We start from the raw sequence: 20,501 nt of genomic DNA on the forward strand, positions 1-20,501 counted from the left end.
GGGTAGTGTTATCCATTATGATCTCTCCTCCTACTAAAACCCAAAGACAAGTAGTGAGGAAGAGATCCCAAGTGTGTTGAAATGACTTAAAGGCCACCTCGATTTATACTAAAACGTTGACCACAAGTGGGGTTTATTTGGTTGCTGGCCGACCTTGACGAATTGTCCCATAACATAAATAAATTCATATCTCCATGAATACTTATCGGAATCGGATGATCTTTAGATCAATCCTACACCTCTCAATGAGAGAGATCCAAGAAAAATATCAACTTCCATTAATAAGTTGACCCACAGGGCGTTTGGCCCTAGTTGCCAATTTCAACTCTTCCTCTCAACTAGGGAGAACTCCATTCGTTGATCCATATGTCTGACTGTACTATCTTTGCCATCAGTGCCCTGCACTGCTTTGTTCTACTGAGCTCTGCCTTGCTCTACTGAACCATGAAGAAGAAGAATTGATCGAGAATGTTTCATACCATTCTCTATTGACTCGAAGTTAGTTTCATTTGAAGAGAGTGTGTCACATCACTCTTACTGGCCCGAAGTCAGTTTTATTGATCCCAGATCAATATCACAAGAGAGTGTCTCAAACCACTCATACTGATCCCATATTAGTTTCATTGATCCCAGATCAATGGAGGTCATCTTAGCATTGGAAGTATGGTAGATACATCGATGCGTCCATCGATAGTACTACTATGGTCCCTAACCCCATTTCCCTGCTCATTGATCAGATGAGAGGTACTTCCCATGAGTCCCAGACTGCATGGGTAGGATGCCTCGACAGGAGAACTAATCATCCTGTCCACAAGAGAACGAATCATCCTGCCCCACAGTCGCCACAGGAGAACTAATCATCCCGGCCCATAGGAGAACTAATCATCCTGTTTCACAGTTGCCACGGGAGAACTAATCATCCCGGCCCACAGGAGAACTAATCATCCTGTTCCACAGTCGCCATGGGGTATCACAGGGGAAGGTTGAACCTGTCATCCTGTACATAGCGCACCACCAGGGGAGGGTGAGTCACCCTGTGGTCGTATGTTGCTCGAGTAAGTACCCTAAGCCCCTAGAGCTCCTAGAGCTCAATGCATGCAACATGCAGGACCCTTATAAGAAGGTCCCTCAACGACTCCAAGTCATTCGGGAAAGTCACAGATTTAACCTTTCCCTAGGGCTTTGACAAAATGTCTGCGACCTGTACATCAGTCTCAATGCGATGGAGCCTCCTCACTCATTGACTTACCATATCCCAGATAAGACAGTATCTGATGTCTATCTGCTAGAGCAATCATCGAATACGAGATTCCTCAATAATCGAATCCCCCCTCTGGTTGTCACAGAGAATCATAGTGGTATTCATCATGTGTACAAACCAATGTTGCACGAAGCGGGGATGAAACGAGGACGTTTTTTGAAAGCGGGGACGTGGAAGCGTCATTTTCCAAAAATCTAGGAAGCGAAGCGTCTACTATATATATATATTTTATATTTTTTTGCATTTATACTCAAAACAAACATCCCAAATACCAAATTAGTTGTAGAAGACATGAAAACATGCATATTTTTGCATAAATCAAGATAGATATGGCATCCATGATTCCATTGTAGTTACTAATATGTATATCAATGATTAATTATTCGAACATCAACCATCTATATTCTAGCAAATACAAACATATATCAAATTTTTAAGCATATTATAAAACATAAAACATTTAAGCATATTATAAAACATAAAACATAGAGCATATTATGATTTATCTAGCAAGTGAGCAACTGTCAACATTTGTCATGTCCAAAATTCAATAATAATGTTTACAAAATATGTCACTTGGTCACTGCCAAGACAAAGGTTCAAATTCACAAGCCTACAAGTCTAATGATTAATCTATGATAAAAGTAGTAAATTGTGAATATATCTACTAATCTCTCCTCCTTCCACCACGAAGACAACATGGCGGCGGGCGTCCACGTGGTGGCAATGAAGAAGATGGTGCCTGTGGAAGTTGTGGCACTGAAACTGATGAAGACAAACCCCCTGCTGTTGGTGTTGAACCATGGAACCTAGGAACCAAGGGACCAGATGGGGGTGGCATCTCAACACGATCACCATCATCCTGGAATCGCTCAAAAAATTCATACAAAAAAAAACACTAGTTAACAAAAAAATTTTAAAAACATGAATTAGAGAAATGCTTTATAAGGAAAATTGATACCACAATGGACATACCTTGATAAGAGCATCCTCTAATTGCTCTAATTGCAACACTCCATTCTCCAAATTGGGCTCCTCTGGATTCATGTCCCAAATCTTAAAGTCTTTATTAGTCTTTGCATCATCACAGTAATGGGACAACAATCGCAAGTTGTAATGAACATAAACCAAGCTCTCTGCCCAATCTAAACTCAACCTGTTCCTTTTAACACTGTGGATGAAAGAATAAGAGCTCAACACCTCTCTGCAAAAGAAGTGTTTACCACCTGTGATAGCATCCGCAATGCCAAAGTTTGTAGAACTAGAGTAGCCCCTCCATGCATGTTCCACCACTTGAGAGAAGAAAAAGTCTCTCAATCTCTAATTGCATGCATGCTCCCACATGGACCCGTGTTAAGCGTATAGTTGCTCAACTATCTCCGTACCATGGCAACCTCCTCCTTATCAGGGACTAATTTACTCAATGCAATCATATATTTTTTGTGAACCTCTTGATCTTGGTGTGGTTTTCCCCTGCTTCCCCCCCAGGTGCTGGTGTTGAAAGCCATGATGGATGATAGTATTTAGGTGTCAAAACATATGCTAATGCATGGAATGGAACATTTAGCATTTCCCATCGGTTTTCCACCTCTGCACGAATATAATTGTACAAGGTGATATCTCTAGGCTCAACAATGTCTTTAATCTGCTCCAACATGCTATCCATTTGCTCATACACCTCCCCAATTATTGGTTGATCTGAATCTCCAAACTTGATCATGTAATAAATTGGTTTGGTGAATTGCAAAACATACTTAACCTGTGACCAAAAGTACATGTCAAGAATAGTGTCCTTGGCTGCATTAGCACCATCTCTATCAATATTAATTTCATCCCATGTTTTAGCACACACCATATTAGTTAAAGTTTGTCTCACCTTCACTAGCCGCCTAAAGGTGAGGTAATAACTGACAAATCTTGTCTTTGCAAGTTTAAGCAACTGCAACTTGGAGTAAGTGCCATAGAAGTAGTTTACCCTTGTATGCCCTGTGATGAATTTAATGAGTTGCTTCCCTCTCTTGTAAAGCTCATTAATCCACCTACATTCTTTATGCTTCACAATATCATGCATCAAAAGGTTCATTGTGTGAACCAGGCACCCAGACCAAAAGATGTGTGGATGAGTATACTCAATAATTTTTCCTGCTGCCTTACAATTTGCTGCATTATCTGTGATCACTTGAACCACATTATTCGGACCAACATCTTTGATTGATTGCAATAGGAGATCTGCAATGTTTTGGGAAGATGCATTGATGGAGGAGGAGTCATGACATGTAATAAATATTGCACCACTAGCAGAAACACCAAGAACATTTATCAAATGTTGGTTTCTAATATTTGTCCACCCATCTGATACAATGGATACCCCACAATCTACCCACTCATTTGTAAAACGTGTCAAAGCTCTTTGAACCTTTGCTTTTTCTCTTTCTAATAACATTGTTCTAGCTTTCTCATAGTTGGGGGACTTGTATCCTTTTGGGGCTTCATTGATGGCCTTTACCATTTCATGCCAATAGGGAGAGCGAAGCACATTGAATGGTACACCGCAAGCACAAAGAAATCGGACTATCTTTCCATCCACACCATCCCTCCCAACAACATTAAGGAAATCCCCTATTATTCTTTTACCTCCAGAGCTTCCAGAAGTACTATGAGGAGATGAGCTACCAAATCTAGAGGTTGCACTTGATTCAGAATGAGTTTTTTGTTTCTTGCTTTTATGCTGTGCGACCTCCTCTATTTGGATGTATTTTCTTCTTTGTTTAGATGAAATGTTTGGGAAAATTTGTATCCCCACAACACCCTTTTTATCATCATTGTCCATCGCTCCACAAAGATGCCTCCTCACACGGGTATATGAACCACTAAATGGTTTTCCTCCATGACAACCATGAGGGCACAAAAATTTGTAGCTTCCAACACCCTTTCCCCCTTCAAGTTTGGTCACATAGTTCCACAAGGGTGTTAATGCAGCTTTCCCCTCTAGTGTTTCAGTTTCCCCTTCAAGTTCAACTTCATCCCCTTCCTCTTCAAACCCTTCCTCCTCATCATACATTGGGTCACTCATATTGGGACCACTGTCCTCCTGTGCTTCTTCCCTTCTATTCCTACTCCCCCTTGCCACCATTAAAACCAAAAGTGGAATGATACATAGAAGCCAAAAGAACACCATCTTGGAATATGGATATAGGTGGTGGACAACCTGCAATTAAATGAGCAAGTAGAAACGATGGAAAGAGTAGGAGAGGGAGGAGAAAAATACAAAAAAAAATGTCAAAAAAATAAGGGAGTTTGGGGTTTGCACTTACCTCTTTAGCTCTTGTAGATGAAGTCCTCCAAGTTCCTACTCTAAGCTCCTCCTTCTTCTCCTAGCTCCTCCTCCTTCAATCCTCCAAGCTCTCCTCTTTTCTCTTCTCTTCTCCAACTCTCATAAATTCAAAGTGAGAAAATAAGAGATGAATGGGGGCTTAAATCCCTTCATTCGTCACCCTAACCCAAGTTGGACCCACCCCCAAGTCAAAATTAAAAAAAAAAAAATAAAATAAAAAAAAACAACATTTTTTAATGGAGGAAGCATGTACAGAATCGTACGCTTTGTACTTTGAAGTGCGGCGCTTCGTACGCCGTAGCGCTGTACGAAGCGCATTTTGGAAAAACTGAAATGCGTTTCGGTCACACGCATCCAGAATTTCCAGGAAGCATGTTTATCAGTTCGAAACATGTTTCGATTTTTCCGAAGTGCGTTTCAGACAACGCTTCCCCACGCATCCGTACAGATCGCGTATCGGGGTTTAGATCCCGCGGGGGGGGGGGGGGACGTTTCTTGCAACACTAGTACAAACAACTCACTTACGAGCTTCTGCAACTATGCAGCTTCACACAAGATCATACTCTTAGCTATGTATTCGGTCTTAGCGGTGCTTATAGCAACCGACTTCTGCTTCTTGCTCATCCATGATATCGAAGCAGAATCCAAAGAGAACTAGCACTGAGAAGTGCTCTAGTGATCCTCCACACTACCTGCCCAGTCAGCATTCGAATAATCATGTAGTTTCATATTTCCGGCAGTGTATCTCAATCCATGAGAGATTGTGCCTCGAAGATATCTCAGAAGATTCTTGGCACCAATCCAGTGAGGCTCAACCAAATATGAGCTCACTATGCTAACTGCAAAACATATGTCTAGATGGAAGTTCACCAAGAACATCAACGTGAATGAGTTTATGAAACTCAGAGGCATTTCCCAAATCTGGTTCGGCATCATCACCATATAACTTCTAAAAGTTAAGATCCTCGAGGTAGTCACGGGTTTGCAGTTTACCATTCCACATCCGGAATCCAACTCGCTCTTACTTCTGCAAGTGAGAGGGTCTGCACCTGTTTGAAATAGGTCGTCCTCAGAAGGTGCCGGTATGAGAGGTCCTTCATCCACAACCTTCAAACAATGGTTTGGATCGGCTTCACTCTTAGTGAATCTCAACTTCATCTCAGCTATCAATCCTTTCATACTACGCCCGGGGAGTCTTGCTTCAAGCCATGGAGGGCTTTCTTCCACCTGCATATGTGAGATTCTTGATCATGAATCTCAAACGCCTCGGGTTGTTCCAAACCTGTGGACCTGCTACATGAGGGGAATGGTCCCCTTGTAAGATTTTCCTTCGGTACATCTCAGACATGTACTTTCATGCTCTTTTTGAATTCAGGTATCCTTGTCACCATCTGACTCACAGACCTCCGGTGCTATGTGTCAATGGACATGGTCCCCAGTGGACTTCCTGCAACTTGATACAACCCTGAACTCAAAAACATCTTTGAAAATTCTATTTTCAAACACGTACCTTTCCATTGATGAGTGCCACCCTGTAACCTTTGACTTCCATTGTCGAAATGGACACCAGGTTCTTCTTGCGATCAAGTACATAAAAGAGATTTTGTAAATGAATTGAGTTACCCTCATTCAATTGAGGGGTAACATTCCCTATACCCTTTCTGGGATAGGTGGCATTGGCTCCAAGTATAATCCCACGATTTTTTCCATCTCTACCAAATTAGAGAGTGCACCCTTCTATTCGATGAAGTGCCTTGAAGCACTACAATCAATAAGCCAGATTCTCAAAGAATCTGAAGGAGAGGGCCAATACAAGATAACACTTCTTTATCTTATCAAAAACAACATTTGATTCTTCATACTTGGGGGTTCCTTGCTTTCTTTGAAGAGTCGGCCATTTCCTTGATGACTTGCATTACCTGTCATTCCTCTGATCATTGAAGATGTCCTTGGAATGATTGTTATCTTCATCAAGAGATGTGTCTCTGTCATTCATACACTCCTTCGCATAATGGCCGAACTTATTGCAGCCAAGGAATCTGCATTTCCTTCCACCCTTAGATCCGGACTATCTAATGAAGTGATCTTTAGGTAGGCCATCAGAAACTTGCGCTGTGCCATTCTGATAATATTCTCTGCGTCGACTTCACCCTCGGTGAATTTGAAAAGGGATGAGGAATCCGTTGATCCTTTTGTCCTTTCCCAATTGTCTTCGGTGATTGCTCTTTCACTCTTGCTTGGGCATTGTTTTCACCTCAGCTCCAATACCATGTTAATTTTAGGTATGTTCTATGCTTAGAGCAATTTATTTCAATTTTCACAGTTAGCTCAATATCTTTTCCAGATTAGCAATCACATCAGCATTTAAGTAAACTGTAGATAGAACATAAACATAAATCACATAAGACAAGCCAAGACAAGAGGACACAAGATGTGGCGCTAGCCAGGGACAAACCCCAATGTGGGGGAACCCTTGATCAATTCTTCTTATATGTTCTTCAATAGTTCAGCAGAGAGAGAGAGAGAGAGATAGTACGTTTACAACATAAGTCAACACTTTGACTTTTCTAGATAAGAGCATAGATCATCTCTTAGAAGATGATACATGAGATCAGTTTAAGACATGTTGCTTCAATTGATTATCCAAGGTGACTCCTTCACCTATCGTTGTGTTGCATTTCGTCATCATGCTGCGCCTCACCATGCTGCACCACGCTGCACCCATCATCACTATGCTGCATCTCATCATGCTTCATTAATCATGACTGTACCATCACTGTACTGCATTATGTGCCATTGCTGCACCATGTTACCATACTGACCTATGTGCTGGCTGCACCTTGCTTGCTTGTTGTCCTTAGCATGCTTGTTGTTGCATGCTTGGTGTATTTGCTGGTAAGTACCATACAACTGTTCCAATGTTAGTTAGCTGTCCCTTGCATGCTGCTCTCATTCGGAGATAGATGCTCTAGTTGTTCCGGCAGTTCCGACAGTTCTCGATAGTTCCGGCAGGTCCGATAGTTCCCGACAGTTCCGGTAGTTCTGGGAGTTCTGGTTGTTTTCGACAGTTCTGGCTGTTCCCGACAGTTCCGACTTTTCCCCTCTGCGTCAACTTTCGCGGCTGTCCCGGCAGTGCTCGGCAGTTTCGACAGTGCTCGCTGTTCTCGGCAGTTCCCGCAGTTCCTAACAGTTCCCGCAGTTCCGACAGTTCCCAACAGTTCTGGTAGTTCCCTCAGTTCCGGCGTCTGCCCTTTGCGTTAGCTTTCCTGCAGTGCTGACAATTTCGACAGTTCCTGGCAATTTCGGTTGTTCCCGGCAGTCTTGACAGTTCCAGCTTCTGCCCTCTGGATTAGGGTAGTGCTATCCCTTAGGATTTCTCTTCCTACTAAAACCCAAAGACAAGTAGAGAGGAAGAGATCCCAAGTGTGTTGAAATGACTTGAAGGCTACCTCTTTTTATACTAAAATGTTGAGCACAAGTGGAGTTTATTTGGTTGCTGGCCGACCTTGACGAATTGTCCCGTAACACAAATAAATTCATATCTCCATGAATACTTATTAGAATCGGATGATCTTTAGATCAATCCTACACCTCTCGATGAAAGGGATCCAAGAAAAATATCAACTTCTATTAATAAGATGACCCACATGGAGTTGGCCCTAGTTGCCAATTTTAACAATCACCCCGTTCAAGAAGGCTGTTTTGACGTCCATCTGGTGAAGCTACCATCCCATCTGAGCTGCCAGGGATATAACTGACCAGATAGAAGTGTATTTGGCAATTGGGGCGAAGGTCTCCTCATAATCTATCCCTTCTTTGTGTGCATACCCCTTTGCCATGAACCTAGCCTTGTACTTTTCCACATTGCTATCTGCAATATATTTGATCTTGTAGATCCATCTAGAACCTACAACTAATCTTTCTTCCGACCTTGGCACTACTTGTCAAACATCATTCATCATGATAGAGATATACTCCTCTACCATGGCATCTACCCACACTTGATGTTGTGCGGCCTCCTGAAAGCTCAAAGGTTCTGCAACCTGAGCCATCAACGCTTGGTACTTGTCAGGGTATTTGCATTATCTTTTGTTCGTCCTAGGAGTTCCACTAAACTCCTCTACTTCTCTCAATGTCTGATGAACCTCTCTGCTAGCTCGACCGCTAGTTATGGGAAGTTCACTCCTCCTTATCTTGCCTCTACTGCTCCATCTGCTGAGAACTCTCCTAGATTTCCTGTGTTAGTTTTTGGTAGCATCAAAAGTGGACTAGCCTTGAAAATTGGTGGAGAGGCTAAGGCACATAAGTTCTAAAGAACCCAGAAACCGTTTGGTGAAATTCCACCCGGATTGTATTTTATTAAAATAATTAATATTTTTAATGGGGTTCCTAACTCTAAACTTAGGAAAATTAGAATGCTAATGGGTATTAATCAAAATATGGGTGAGAATGATCTAAAAGGCGGGTCAAGTCATGTTTTAATCTTATTTGTTTATTAGAGACTTAATCTCCACTGTTGAAGTCTCAATGAGAAAAGTATAAGAAGGAGGCTTGGGGTTCATTTAAGAAGACACACAGAGAGTTGAGGAAATCAATTTTCTGAGGTGAGAAGTTCTTAGGAGAAAAATCGATTGGGGAGATCTTGCAGCAGAAGGGCAAGGATAGTTCGGGAATACTGACAGAGAGGCTGGAAGAAGCTTGTGGAGGCAACGCAATAGCCAGGAGGATTGACGCTAGGCCAATCTAGGCCCACGTTGCCTTGACGCAGAGCTAGAAGGGCCAGCGCAGAAGAGGAAGATGCCTTCCACGCAGAAAGTCGGAACTGCCGGAACAATCGGGAAAGCTGACGTAGTGGGCAGAAGAGCTGATGCAGGGCTGACGCAGAGCCTGAGAGGCTGATGCTGGGCCAACGCAGAAGTAGTCAAGGTTAGCCAGTCTTGCTACTGGATCAGCCGGAATCTGCCGGGTGAAGTGGGGTAAAACTCACTCAGATTTTTCGCCATTGTATTTCTCTGTCACTAGTTTGCCGAGAGGCCTACAAGCATTTGTATTCAAAATTAATTCTTAATAATAGAAAACCCTCAGAGCTGTTGCACCGGTTTTCCAGCATTGGGTTTTTCCGGGGACTATTTTGTCCAAAAATAACGATGTCCTATGTATCTTGTTCTTTGCTCAGTTTCCTTGTTTCATGCAAATCAAATTTAAAGTAGTGTAGGCTGCAAAAGTAGTTTGCTTCAGTATTCAGAGGAATAACTTGATGAATGTAATTAAGATCAATTAGGTGAAGTAGATTCAGATTTGCTGCAGTAGGTGTTCCTTGAGGATTAGGAATTTTCACGTCCTGCACCTAAGGAAACACTGGTATTGGTCACAATACTTGATCCTTGTGACTGTCCTCTCGCTTGTCCCACTGATTGCCCTTGTGGCTGCCCCTGTTACTAGACCAAAGGAGCTTCTGTTGACTGATTCTGATCACTTGTAGGCATCTCACGAGATCTCCTGAAAGCTCGGTCCTCCATGAACTTCACGTCTCGCCTTACTACAATCTTCCTATTGCTAGGAATGTAGATTCTGTATGCCTTTGAGGTTTCGCTGTACCCAACGAAGAACCCCTTCTCTGCAGTCTGATCTAGTTTGGTATGTTTATCATCTGGCACGTGGCATGAGCAACACTGCGAAAAATTATGAAGTGGCTAACCTCTGGCTTCTTCCCTGTGAAGATTCCTTCTGCCATTTTCTTCCCCAATGCTCTATGAGGAGTTCTGCTCTGAATATATACTGCTGTGTTACATGCCTCTATCCATAGAAATCTGGGTAGATACTGGTCATATAACATAGCCTTTGCAGGTCCAACAATGGTTCTGTGTTTCTTCTCCACTACACCATTCTGTTGTGGATTATATGGAGCTGTCCATTCTCTCTTGATGCTTTCTTTTGTACAAAAATTTATGGTCTTTATCAATATATTCTCCACCATTATCTGAGCGAAGTACCTTGATCTTCTTCCTTATTGCATTCTCCATGAGAGCTTTAAATTCTATGAAACGATCGAAGACCTCATCTTTGGTGTTCAAGAAGTAGATCCAGGTTTTCTTGGAATGGTCATCAATGAAGGTGACAAAATATTCAGCACCGTTGAGAGCTCTAGTGGACATCGGGCTGCAAATATCTGAATGTATGAGTCCTAACACGCCATCAACTCTGCTGTCACTTCTTGGAAATGCTACCTTAGTATACTTCCCAAGTACGCATCCTCTGCACACATCATCCTGTTCCGTGGCAAGTTTTGGAACCCCTGTTACTGTTTCTCTGAGCATCTTGAGTGCTCCATGGTGTAGATGTCCCATTCTCCTATGCCATAACTCTTTCAGCTCCTTCCCACTGTTACTATCACTGCCTATTAGTGCCATTAGAGAATTAACCTGTAACCGGCACAATCTATTACTTTGAACTCCAATTTGTCTTATCTTTTTCCAGCTTGGGTGTTTGACATACACTTTCTTCCCTATGAAGTGAATATCATACCCCTTATCCTGTAACTAGGATACTGAAATTAGGTTCATACCCAATCTTGGCACATACAATATATCTGTAGTGTTGGTGCTTGCTCCTGACTCCCTTTGAAAATCTATGGTACCTCTCCCTACTGGAGTACTTTTTGTTTTGTTTCCCATAGTAATCTGGAAGTCCATATGCTCCTCCTTGTAGTTAGAGAAATATTCTCTAACCCTTGACATGTGCGTTGATGCTCCACTGTCTATATACCAGACACCCTGTGAAGCTGATCCTGATATGTAAGCAAATTTGTCGTCCAATCTAGAAGACAAATCTGAAGTCTCCTGAATGTTACTTTTGTCCATGGTTATGCTGAAGAATTTATAGTTGTGCTATTCCTCTTTTCCACCCCGACGCTAGCTCTACTTCGAGCGAACTGCTTCAAAAACCTCTACGTTCAGCTAGAGCTCTGCTCAATGAAAAATCTGAGTTGTTCCCTCTTCCTTTGAAATCACTCGATCTAGAAGGATCAAATTTTTTTGCCCGTCAGAAAAATCGAACTTTCCTCGAGCAAGTTGGCCTCCTAGAAAAAATATTACGTTGCCCTTGGGAATTTCGGGTTGCTACCCTTGCTAAGCAGCGAAATTCCTTTCCTTCATTTTTTTGAGCTCTCCGGCTGATCAATTGTGCTTTGATACCATGTGAAGTTTTTATCTGTTGCAGCAACTAGAAGTTATTCTTCTAACTGAAAAATTGATTATGCAGTTTATTTGCTACGACAAATAACGAATAAAATCAAAACTGCATTTTTCACCATAATAATACTACAAAAAATAAAATACTGAAAACCGAGAAATTCTAGCACACACAATAATTTTGACACAGTGATTTTGGGACAATTGTCCCCAAAAAAACCCAATGCGGGGAAAATAGTGCAGTAGATGAGGGTTTTATTATTATTCTTCAGCAGCAATTCTGAGTACAATAATTTAGATGCCCAACTGGCAATCTAATCTGAGGAAAATACTGGCAAAATTATTGTGAGAATTTTCTCTTACCCCACAGCTAATTTCTACCACCAAAATCACCTCCCTAGCCTTTGTGCTGAGCCTCCTGTGTCATCTTCTACGCAAAGCTTACGCTGGCCCTATGAGAATTTCGGCCTTCCTTCTTTTGCCTCTTCTGGGGACTGGAGACCTTCCTCTCGGGATGTTGTTGCCCTCTTCTTCCACTTGCTACTCACCCTCTGACTCTATCTTCTCTACTGAGCTACTGCTATTGAGAAAATCGATCTGCCCAGGGAACTGAGTATCCACACTGGTGTGATCTCCATGACCACACCGACCTACTTTTATAATCCACTGTTGGAGCACCAATGGCCAATATTAAAACATAATCGATGGCTAGGATCATTTCTAGATCGATCCATGTGAGTTTCTAGATGATTCTCACCTTATCTCAATTAATACTAATTAATTAACCATATTCCTTAAGTTTAGACTTAGGAAATATTTTAAAAACGGTTAATAATCTAATTGAGACACTTCTTGGTGGAATTTCCAGAAACAATTTCTGGGTTTTGGAGATCTCATGTATTCTAGCCTCTCCACCAAATTTTGTGGTTAGAACACATCGGATGCTACAAAAACTAACAGATGTTTCCAATGGTAGTTCCACTCAAGATGCCCTTCTTGGCTTCTACACTTTTACCAGCTCCAAGACTTCCACGAAAGTCTCTTTTGTATTTCTATTAGCTTCAAAAATATCTCCTTCTCAAATCAATAACAATAGGTTTGGTACTTATGCCAAACTTTTGTCAAACTATAGGACTTCTTTAAACCTTTGTTGAAGAAGATCTAGTGTTGATTATTTTCTAGCGTCGGCTTAACACAATCACTTTTAAAATAAGCTCAAAAGGTCTTATATGTTTGGACAAAATCAAGGCTCCTTACGCCGCTGACTTGTAGGACTATATCAAGGCTCCTATTCATTCATAATGTAATCATAAGACGCCTTCCAGATCATGCCTCTTAACATATTTTTCTCAAGATGATTAAGGATAATTTTCGGCTTCTATTCTACTTCACCAGACTTGTGGTTATAGTTTTGTTTATTATTATAGAGGTCTTGGCCTGTCTCATTGTAGGTTTCGGTCCTCCTTTGCACAGAGTTATTAGGTCACCTTTTAATGCTTTTGGGGCTCGACATTTAAGCACAAGACTTCGTCCTAATTCTTCGCTCTTTTACAAGGGTATATCTCTTTTAGCTCTTTAGGATTTCAACCCTTCTTTAGATACTACAATAGAGCTCGGCTATTAATTCAGAGGAAAATTGTCCATGAATATGCCAGAGTTCGGTCTACTCCACAGAGGATTTTGTCACTTAAACATTGATTAGAATCTTGGGTCCTTCAAGAAAGAGACTGCGGCCTCTTCGTAGAGCTCTGTCCTATCCACAAAAAATTGAACTCTAGCTCAGATGACAACTATGCACAGAACAGTCTGAATGTCATCTTTTCATTGTTAAATGTTGATTTGTGGTAGCATCGGATGTGCTCTAGCCATGAAAATGGTGGAGAGGCTAAAGCACATGAGATCTCCATGACCTAGAAATGGTTTGGGGAAATTCCACCCGGTTAGAGAGATATTAAAATAACTAATATTTTTAATGGAGTTCCTAGGTCTAAACTTAGGAAAATTAAAATATTAATGGGTATTAATATAAAACTGGGTAAGAATGTTCTAAATGACATGGATCAAGCCAAATCTAATCTTAGCTATTGATTAGGGACTTAATCTCGGTCGTTGAAGACTCAACAGGAAATGTATAAGAGGAGGCTTAAGGGTCTGTTGGAGATACACTGAGATTGATCAGCTAGTTCAATTTTTTGGAGCGGGGTTTGCTGAGAAAATTCAAACAAGTGATTTGGGTTGCAGCGAGGGACAATGAGTGCATAGTAGAGAGGCAGAGATAGTGCCAGAGGGCCAGCGTAGTGATTGAGGAGGCTACGTAGAGCTAGTAGGATCCACGTAGAGGGCCAGAGAGACTGCGTAGAGGCTAGCAGGGCATGCGTGGGTGACGCAAAAGGCCAGAGAGCTAGCGCAAAGCAACAGAGGGCTGACGTAGGGGGTTTCAGAGCTACGCAGAGGTTAGGAGGGCTGACGCAGAGCCTCAGAGAAGCGTTCGAAGGATTTTTGTGGAGCAGACTTGCTGAATATCTGCTTCCAAAGAGAGGTATTACTCCCAGATAGATATCTCTGTTGGGTGAGCCAGTTTGGCACCCTAGTTGTACTCAACAAAGCTGCTTAATAATAAAACCCTCAGAACTGCTGCATCGGTTTTCCCAAGTTGGGTTTTTCCAGGGACGATTGTTAAAAAAATAACGGTGTCCCTTGTGTGTTTGTCTATTATTTCAGTTGATGATCTGTATAAGAGTTGAGGTTGCATTTGTGTTTATTTTCAGTATTTATATGAATAAATAACTTGTTAAGGAATAAACAAGTAGGTGAAATAAACCAGATAATGCAGTAGGAATTTCTGACGTGTCAGATTTAGGAATTTCGACATTAAATAGCCCAAAATAGTCAGAATGTTCAAGATCAATCCTTCTTCTTGCGTTGAGACAAAGGTAACCCTCCCTCTTGTGATCTTCCAGTTGCCTACAATATGATCCTTAGCTCTGATACCATGTTGGAAAACTGATTAGGGAAGCATGTTTCATTTTATTGTTTTCCTTTACTTGATATTTACTTGTGATGTTAGGTTCTTCTTTAACTTGATTATGTTTATGTTCTATATCATCAAATATATTCCAAAACAAGAACATAAGATATGGGATCCATGCCAGTGAAAAACCCCTCCAAAGGGGAAAAACCACAAGAACTCTTCTTATCAACTTCAAAAGAGACTTCCAAGACCAAACATTAGATTAGGGCTCCCACCAAGTTGGTAGTCTGCCTTCTCACACGAATGAAGTGGATACTTTCCAAAATGAGACTTTCCTAGTCTTGTGGTTTTGCAATCTTCTTCTGCAACTTCGGATCTCAAGCTTTCTTGCATGTGTAGACTGTCCCAAGCAAATATAACAGAGTCATTTCTTCATACTTCTTTCTTTCATCTTCGACTCTTGTAACCTCTTCATATTTGGAGTCTAGGCTGCATATTAGATAGAAAACTCGCATTTGTTATGTTCCAAATGAAGTCGTGTATCCTTTATTATATCGCTGTCTGAGTGGCTCAAATAGCCCTCTTTAGGCTGACATGAGCAGGGTTGGCCAACTTCACTGATGGAGCCCTTTAGACACTTATAATTACAAAAATAAATTTCTTTTCTTTAATATAAGAGCCCAAAAGGGTTGTTTACATAATTACAATGATCAAGACTTTAAGACAAAGACCTAGAAGCATACAATGGATGCTAGATCTATAAGCATGAAACTGATGCTTTATAAACAATTTTTCTTTTACATTTCTTTCTTCTTTTAATCAATACATAAGAATTACATCATGATATGAGACAAATGACAATTATGAAGACGGAAACTAGTTATAATTTCCAACATAGGTACTCCTCAACCATCACATCTTGCCACACGTGCTGTTGTGCAGCCTCCTGATAGCTGGAAGGCTTGCTATCTACTAACTGACTGACTAATGCTATGTAGCCAATGTACCTCTCTGGTTGTCTTTGCTGCCTATTTCCCGTCTTAGGAGCTGCCACAAACTCTTGAGCATCCATGAGTGTCTGTTGAACCTCATGGTTCCTCTTGCCAATTGTATAGGATGGAATGTCAGCCTGCATGTCCTTTCTGATGCATCTCACAGATTTGTTGCATTTGCTGCTCCATACTCTGCGAACTCTCAAGAACTCTTACACTTGAGCCTGTGCTTGTACTAGTAACTGTACTCGTTCTTTGTTGTACCTGATCTTGCTGCTTAACTCTTGGAGCTTTTGCTAGATGCCCAGTGTGATCATTTGTTACTGGAAAGTCTCTGGACCTTTGTATGGCTTGTCCTCCATGAACTTGACATCTCGTCTGACGATAATCCTCTTGGCCCCTAGAATGAATCTGTGATATGCCTTTGAGGTCTTGTTGTACCCCGAAAAGTACCCCCTTTTGCAGTTTGATCTAATTTGGAACGTGTATCTCCTAGAATGTGACATTACGCTAAGCTGCAAATATCTTGAAATAACTGACATCTGGCCTCTTCCTAGTGAATGTCTCCTCTGGTGTCATCTTGCCCAATGCTCTATGTGGAACCTTGTTTTGAATGTAGATTGTCGTACCGCATGCCTTTGCCCATTAATAACATGGGATATCTTGGTCATACAACATAGCCCTCGCTACCTCTAACATAGAACAGTTCTTTCTCTCAGCAACCCCATTTTGTTGTGGGTTCTCTTACCTACCACTCTGTGGGTGATATCCATAGGAGAAAATTTTTCTCCTAAATGGTCCTCAACTGGTAGCTAGCACCCACTTGCAGCCACCAGATAGCTCGATCTGCCACTATCTTTGCCACCTGAGCCAACCATGTGGTTCCTTCTACATCTGTTATGATCGTATGTTTGAAGGTGGGCCTCTTGACCTCGAAGGTATGGCTTTGCATTGGTATAGTTGAGTAATTTTACTTATCATGGACACTTTTGGGCATGGATTGGTGTGGGGATTTGGCAGAAAGAGTGGGTTAGCTCTGTACTCGTCTTCTTTGCCTGATTTGGTGGTTAGCCTTGTATCCTAGTCTTGTGGGATTTTCTTTATTGGCCATTAGATTTAGAGTTGGCACTACATGAGAAATCCCGATTTTGGTTGCATGGTCCCGCTTTTCGACACCATATACATCGCTCCTCTCTGCTCATTCTAACCCCATTTATCACTTTTCCCATCTAGGTCCACATTTGTCCGTCGGGTCCACAAAGGGTTAGCCTCCCCCTCCCCTTGTCCACACTTTTGGGTCGAGCTTGGAACGATGCCACAGAGGTTGATGCAGCGAAAAAAAAGAAAAAGCAATTTGACCACTCTAAATAAGAAATTGTGCCATAAAATGCAAAAGATGGTCGGGACATACACATTTAGCACGTGGGCAAAAGCCAAGCATAAACTCTACCTCTTATCTGTGGCCATCACCCTGGTTCCTTTAGGCCCTAGATGAGCCCCCTCCAATTGAAGTATTTGGTAGTAATGGGCCTGAAAAGTTCTAATATTCTTACTACTTAGCATTATGTTACTGTTTTGGTGAACTAACGAATATATATTTATCCCATCCACCGGGAGTTGTTTCATTTAAACAGGTCATTACAAGTTTACCGCCTCCAGACACAGGAGCAGATCTTAACTATCACACCCTAGAGGATCAATTGGCACTTCTCACCAAGGTAACTATTTAGTTGCAAATTAGTTCTATGACAGAAAATTGAAACATCATCACGAGATCTAGCACGTTGTTGATAGTAAGGTAGGCAAATTTTTGAATGATTTTTTCCCGCCTTCTTAGGTGTTGAATGCTGGAGATGATGTGGTCGGTCTGGAACAATTAGAAGAAGATGCGGATGATATTACCCTGCTGAAAGCTCGCCGTTCAGTAGGATCAATGAGTGCTATGTCTGGTGCTAGTGGCATGGTATACATGGAATACAGGTATTATTGAAATCTCACCTCCCTTGAAGAATATCAGCACCTATTTTTAGGTTTCTAGCCTACAGCTTCTGTACCGTCTGTCTTAGAATATCCAGAATTCAAGGTCTGACTTGTAAATGTGATCGCTTTTCAGCCGAGGCAAACAAGGCATGCAGGGTCAAATGAAGGGGAAGTCTCGTGATCCAGCCAAGCGACACAATTTATTTAAGAGGCGTTTTGCTTGACATAAAAATGGAAATGGCACACGGAAGGCAAGGAAAGAGATGGCTGCTTGACAATGTCCTTAAAATAGATTTCATATTTGTTTATTATATACAGCCATGCATCATGTTTCGTAAATGATGTAAAAATAATTCCAAACGTATGACAACTTTGGGGAGCAGATAGGTATTTATCTGCAGAAATGAAGGTTGTAATTTTCTGTACCATTGTTTGCACATGATGATAACTTTTACCTCACTTTTGGAGGTGATCTCTGTTGTTCATAATTCTCATATTTTATTTGTGATATTATTACAAGTCGCTCAGCTATGCATACCTGAGTGAGGATCATGGATGATTTTTGGTTCATGTAACATCGATAATGTTAGCCAAATAAATTTGATTAAATATGAATATGTTTATAAAATTCAGCAAATATATGGAATTTTTGAAAATTTTAAATTATATTTCTTTTTTAACTTCATGGAAAATTTGATTTTATTCTATATTTTTGCACTCTTGAATTTCCATTGTCATTGAATTGGAACACGTGCACAAGCAAGGAGATGTGCATTTTTTTTTAAAAATTCTGTTAAGAAAAAAACATGTATTGAGAAATTATGTGCAATTTTAAAAAAAAATTCTATTAAGAACCAAACATTTATTGAGAAACTATGATGCTAGTAGATTGTAGATTATGATTGATTTCTTTTAATTTGATTATTATTTGTAAATATTTGTTGACTTCTTATTAAATTTATGTTTTCTTCATCAAACAATTCTCAAAATTTACAAAACATGAAGATTACAGTGAGACAATGGACATAGGAAATTAGGCTCCAAGCCAAAGCCAAAACCCCACAAGGGGAAAACCCAAGAAATCCTCTTCTTATAGAATTAGCTCAAAGTGAGATATCCAAGACTGCCACAAAGACCCCAAGTCAACCCTCTTCCAAGTCTCTTCAACAAGTGCAAAAGTCAACATTGGTCATACCTCTGAAATTTAGTCAACCCCTAAAATTTTTGGGCTTGCAGTACCTCAGAAAAATTCGCATGTGTGAGCAAAACTAGGGCAGGAAACTCGTCTTCCCTCTCTCCTTTGACTTTGGTTGTCGTCTTCTTGTTTAGTGCAGAAATTGATGTGATGATGTGTGTGAATGAATGATCTTCAAATGAGTCGAACTGCGTCTTATATATAGTTGTCTAGGAGGGTCGAATAGATGCCTCTTTAGGCCGACTTGACCAAGGAGGACCGACTTGGTCTTATTGTTGACATTTTGACTCTTTGACTTGAAATAAAATAATTTTTTTTTTCTTTACAAGAAGTAAAAATGGGACTTGACTTAATTACATTTCTTTGACACAATAATTTTTCTTTTGACTCAATTGACCCTAATAGGCATAAAGAACATGCTTTGACTAAAATAGAATAATAATAAATACATTAATAGTACATTTGAATTACATTATGGAGACCCACACTAGTTACATTTCCAATACTCCCTCTTAACTAGGGAGGTATTAATAATGACACAACATGATACTCTCAAGTTGAAATACTCTCATAAGAAGAGATTCAGATTGATAAGTAAAATCATAAAAAGCGTTGTAAAAAATAACAGGGCCTTAACAAGCGTTGTTAGAAATAACAGGGCCTTAACAAGCTTTATCTCTCCACTAGATCAACTTAATATTGGGAGACATAAATTTGGACACCACTACCTTTCTAGCACATATACTATCCGAATGTTCACTAGATATGTCGTCACATGACTATTTTTATCTTGGATACACATCCTCAAAGAATATCGATCCTCAAGACTTCTTACCTTGGATACAAATCCTCAAAGAATATTGGTCCCGAATGCTTATCCAATCCACCATTCTCCTTACCGATGCCTTCATTGGGCGTATGACTGTTAGTCTTGGCCATAGTGCATGACACATGGAGAATACAATGTCAACTCTCACTCCCTCTCAACCAGGGAGGAGATCTTCACTCGCTCTCAAACAGGTAGAAACAACCACAAGCTTAAGCTTGTCTAAAAAATTATCATCAATGCATTGACTACCTGTTCTACCATGGAGATCTGTTGTAGTTTCTCGGTTCCTATATGCATCATACCGTATTAGAGGAAATTTTAGCCTAAAAGTGCCCATGAAATTTTCACGTAATTTCCATATCATAACATGTAAACCAATCAAAATCCTTTAAATATAAAGAGGTGCATGTCCTAAATAGTTTTAAATTGTTTTATTTGGGTATTTGTTAAATATTTTATTATTAATTTGGGTATCGGTGAAATATTTTGTTATTAATTTGGTTATTTGTGGAATATTTTATTACTATTATTTACCTACCTTACCCATATGAATTATATTATCGAAAACAATTATTAATGCAATGTAATTTTTTTTTGTAAGCTTGGTAGGACCTTCTTCATTCATTCATCAAAAAGGGCAGATTACATCCATGATCAAATGGTAAGGTGGCCTCAATCTGCCCAGTGGGAAACTAGATCTGTTGGCCAACTTACCGCATTATAAGCCATTCAAAAGAAAAATAATTTAA

At 40.5% G+C, this 20,501-nt stretch overlaps 1 protein-coding gene across 2 annotated transcripts in view; it reads left to right on the forward strand.

Moving 5' to 3' along the window:
• The window catches only part of LOC149234573 (general transcription and DNA repair factor IIH helicase/translocase subunit XPB1-like), a 217,791-nt gene extending 199,426 nt beyond the window's left edge, over nucleotides 1-18,365 (forward strand). For both annotated transcript variants that reach the window (XM_089371870.1, XM_089371869.1), the window contains exons 19-21: nucleotides 17,383-17,466; nucleotides 17,586-17,728; nucleotides 17,862-18,365. In XM_089371870.1, coding sequence (XP_089227996.1) covers nucleotides 17,383-17,466; nucleotides 17,586-17,728; nucleotides 17,862-17,952 — 318 coding nt within the window. In that variant the 3' untranslated portion in view covers nucleotides 17,953-18,365. The remainder of the gene's footprint in view (nucleotides 1-17,382; nucleotides 17,467-17,585; nucleotides 17,729-17,861) is intronic.
• Nucleotides 18,366-20,501: the final 2,136 nt, after the last annotated feature.

This window comes from Pinus tabuliformis, chromosome 8 (genome assembly GCF_031772625.1).
Source record: "Pinus tabuliformis cultivar Carrire ecotype Pingquan chromosome 8, CPIR1, whole genome shotgun sequence".
In the NCBI taxonomy this organism is placed as follows: Eukaryota; Viridiplantae; Streptophyta; class Pinopsida; order Pinales; family Pinaceae; genus Pinus; species Pinus tabuliformis.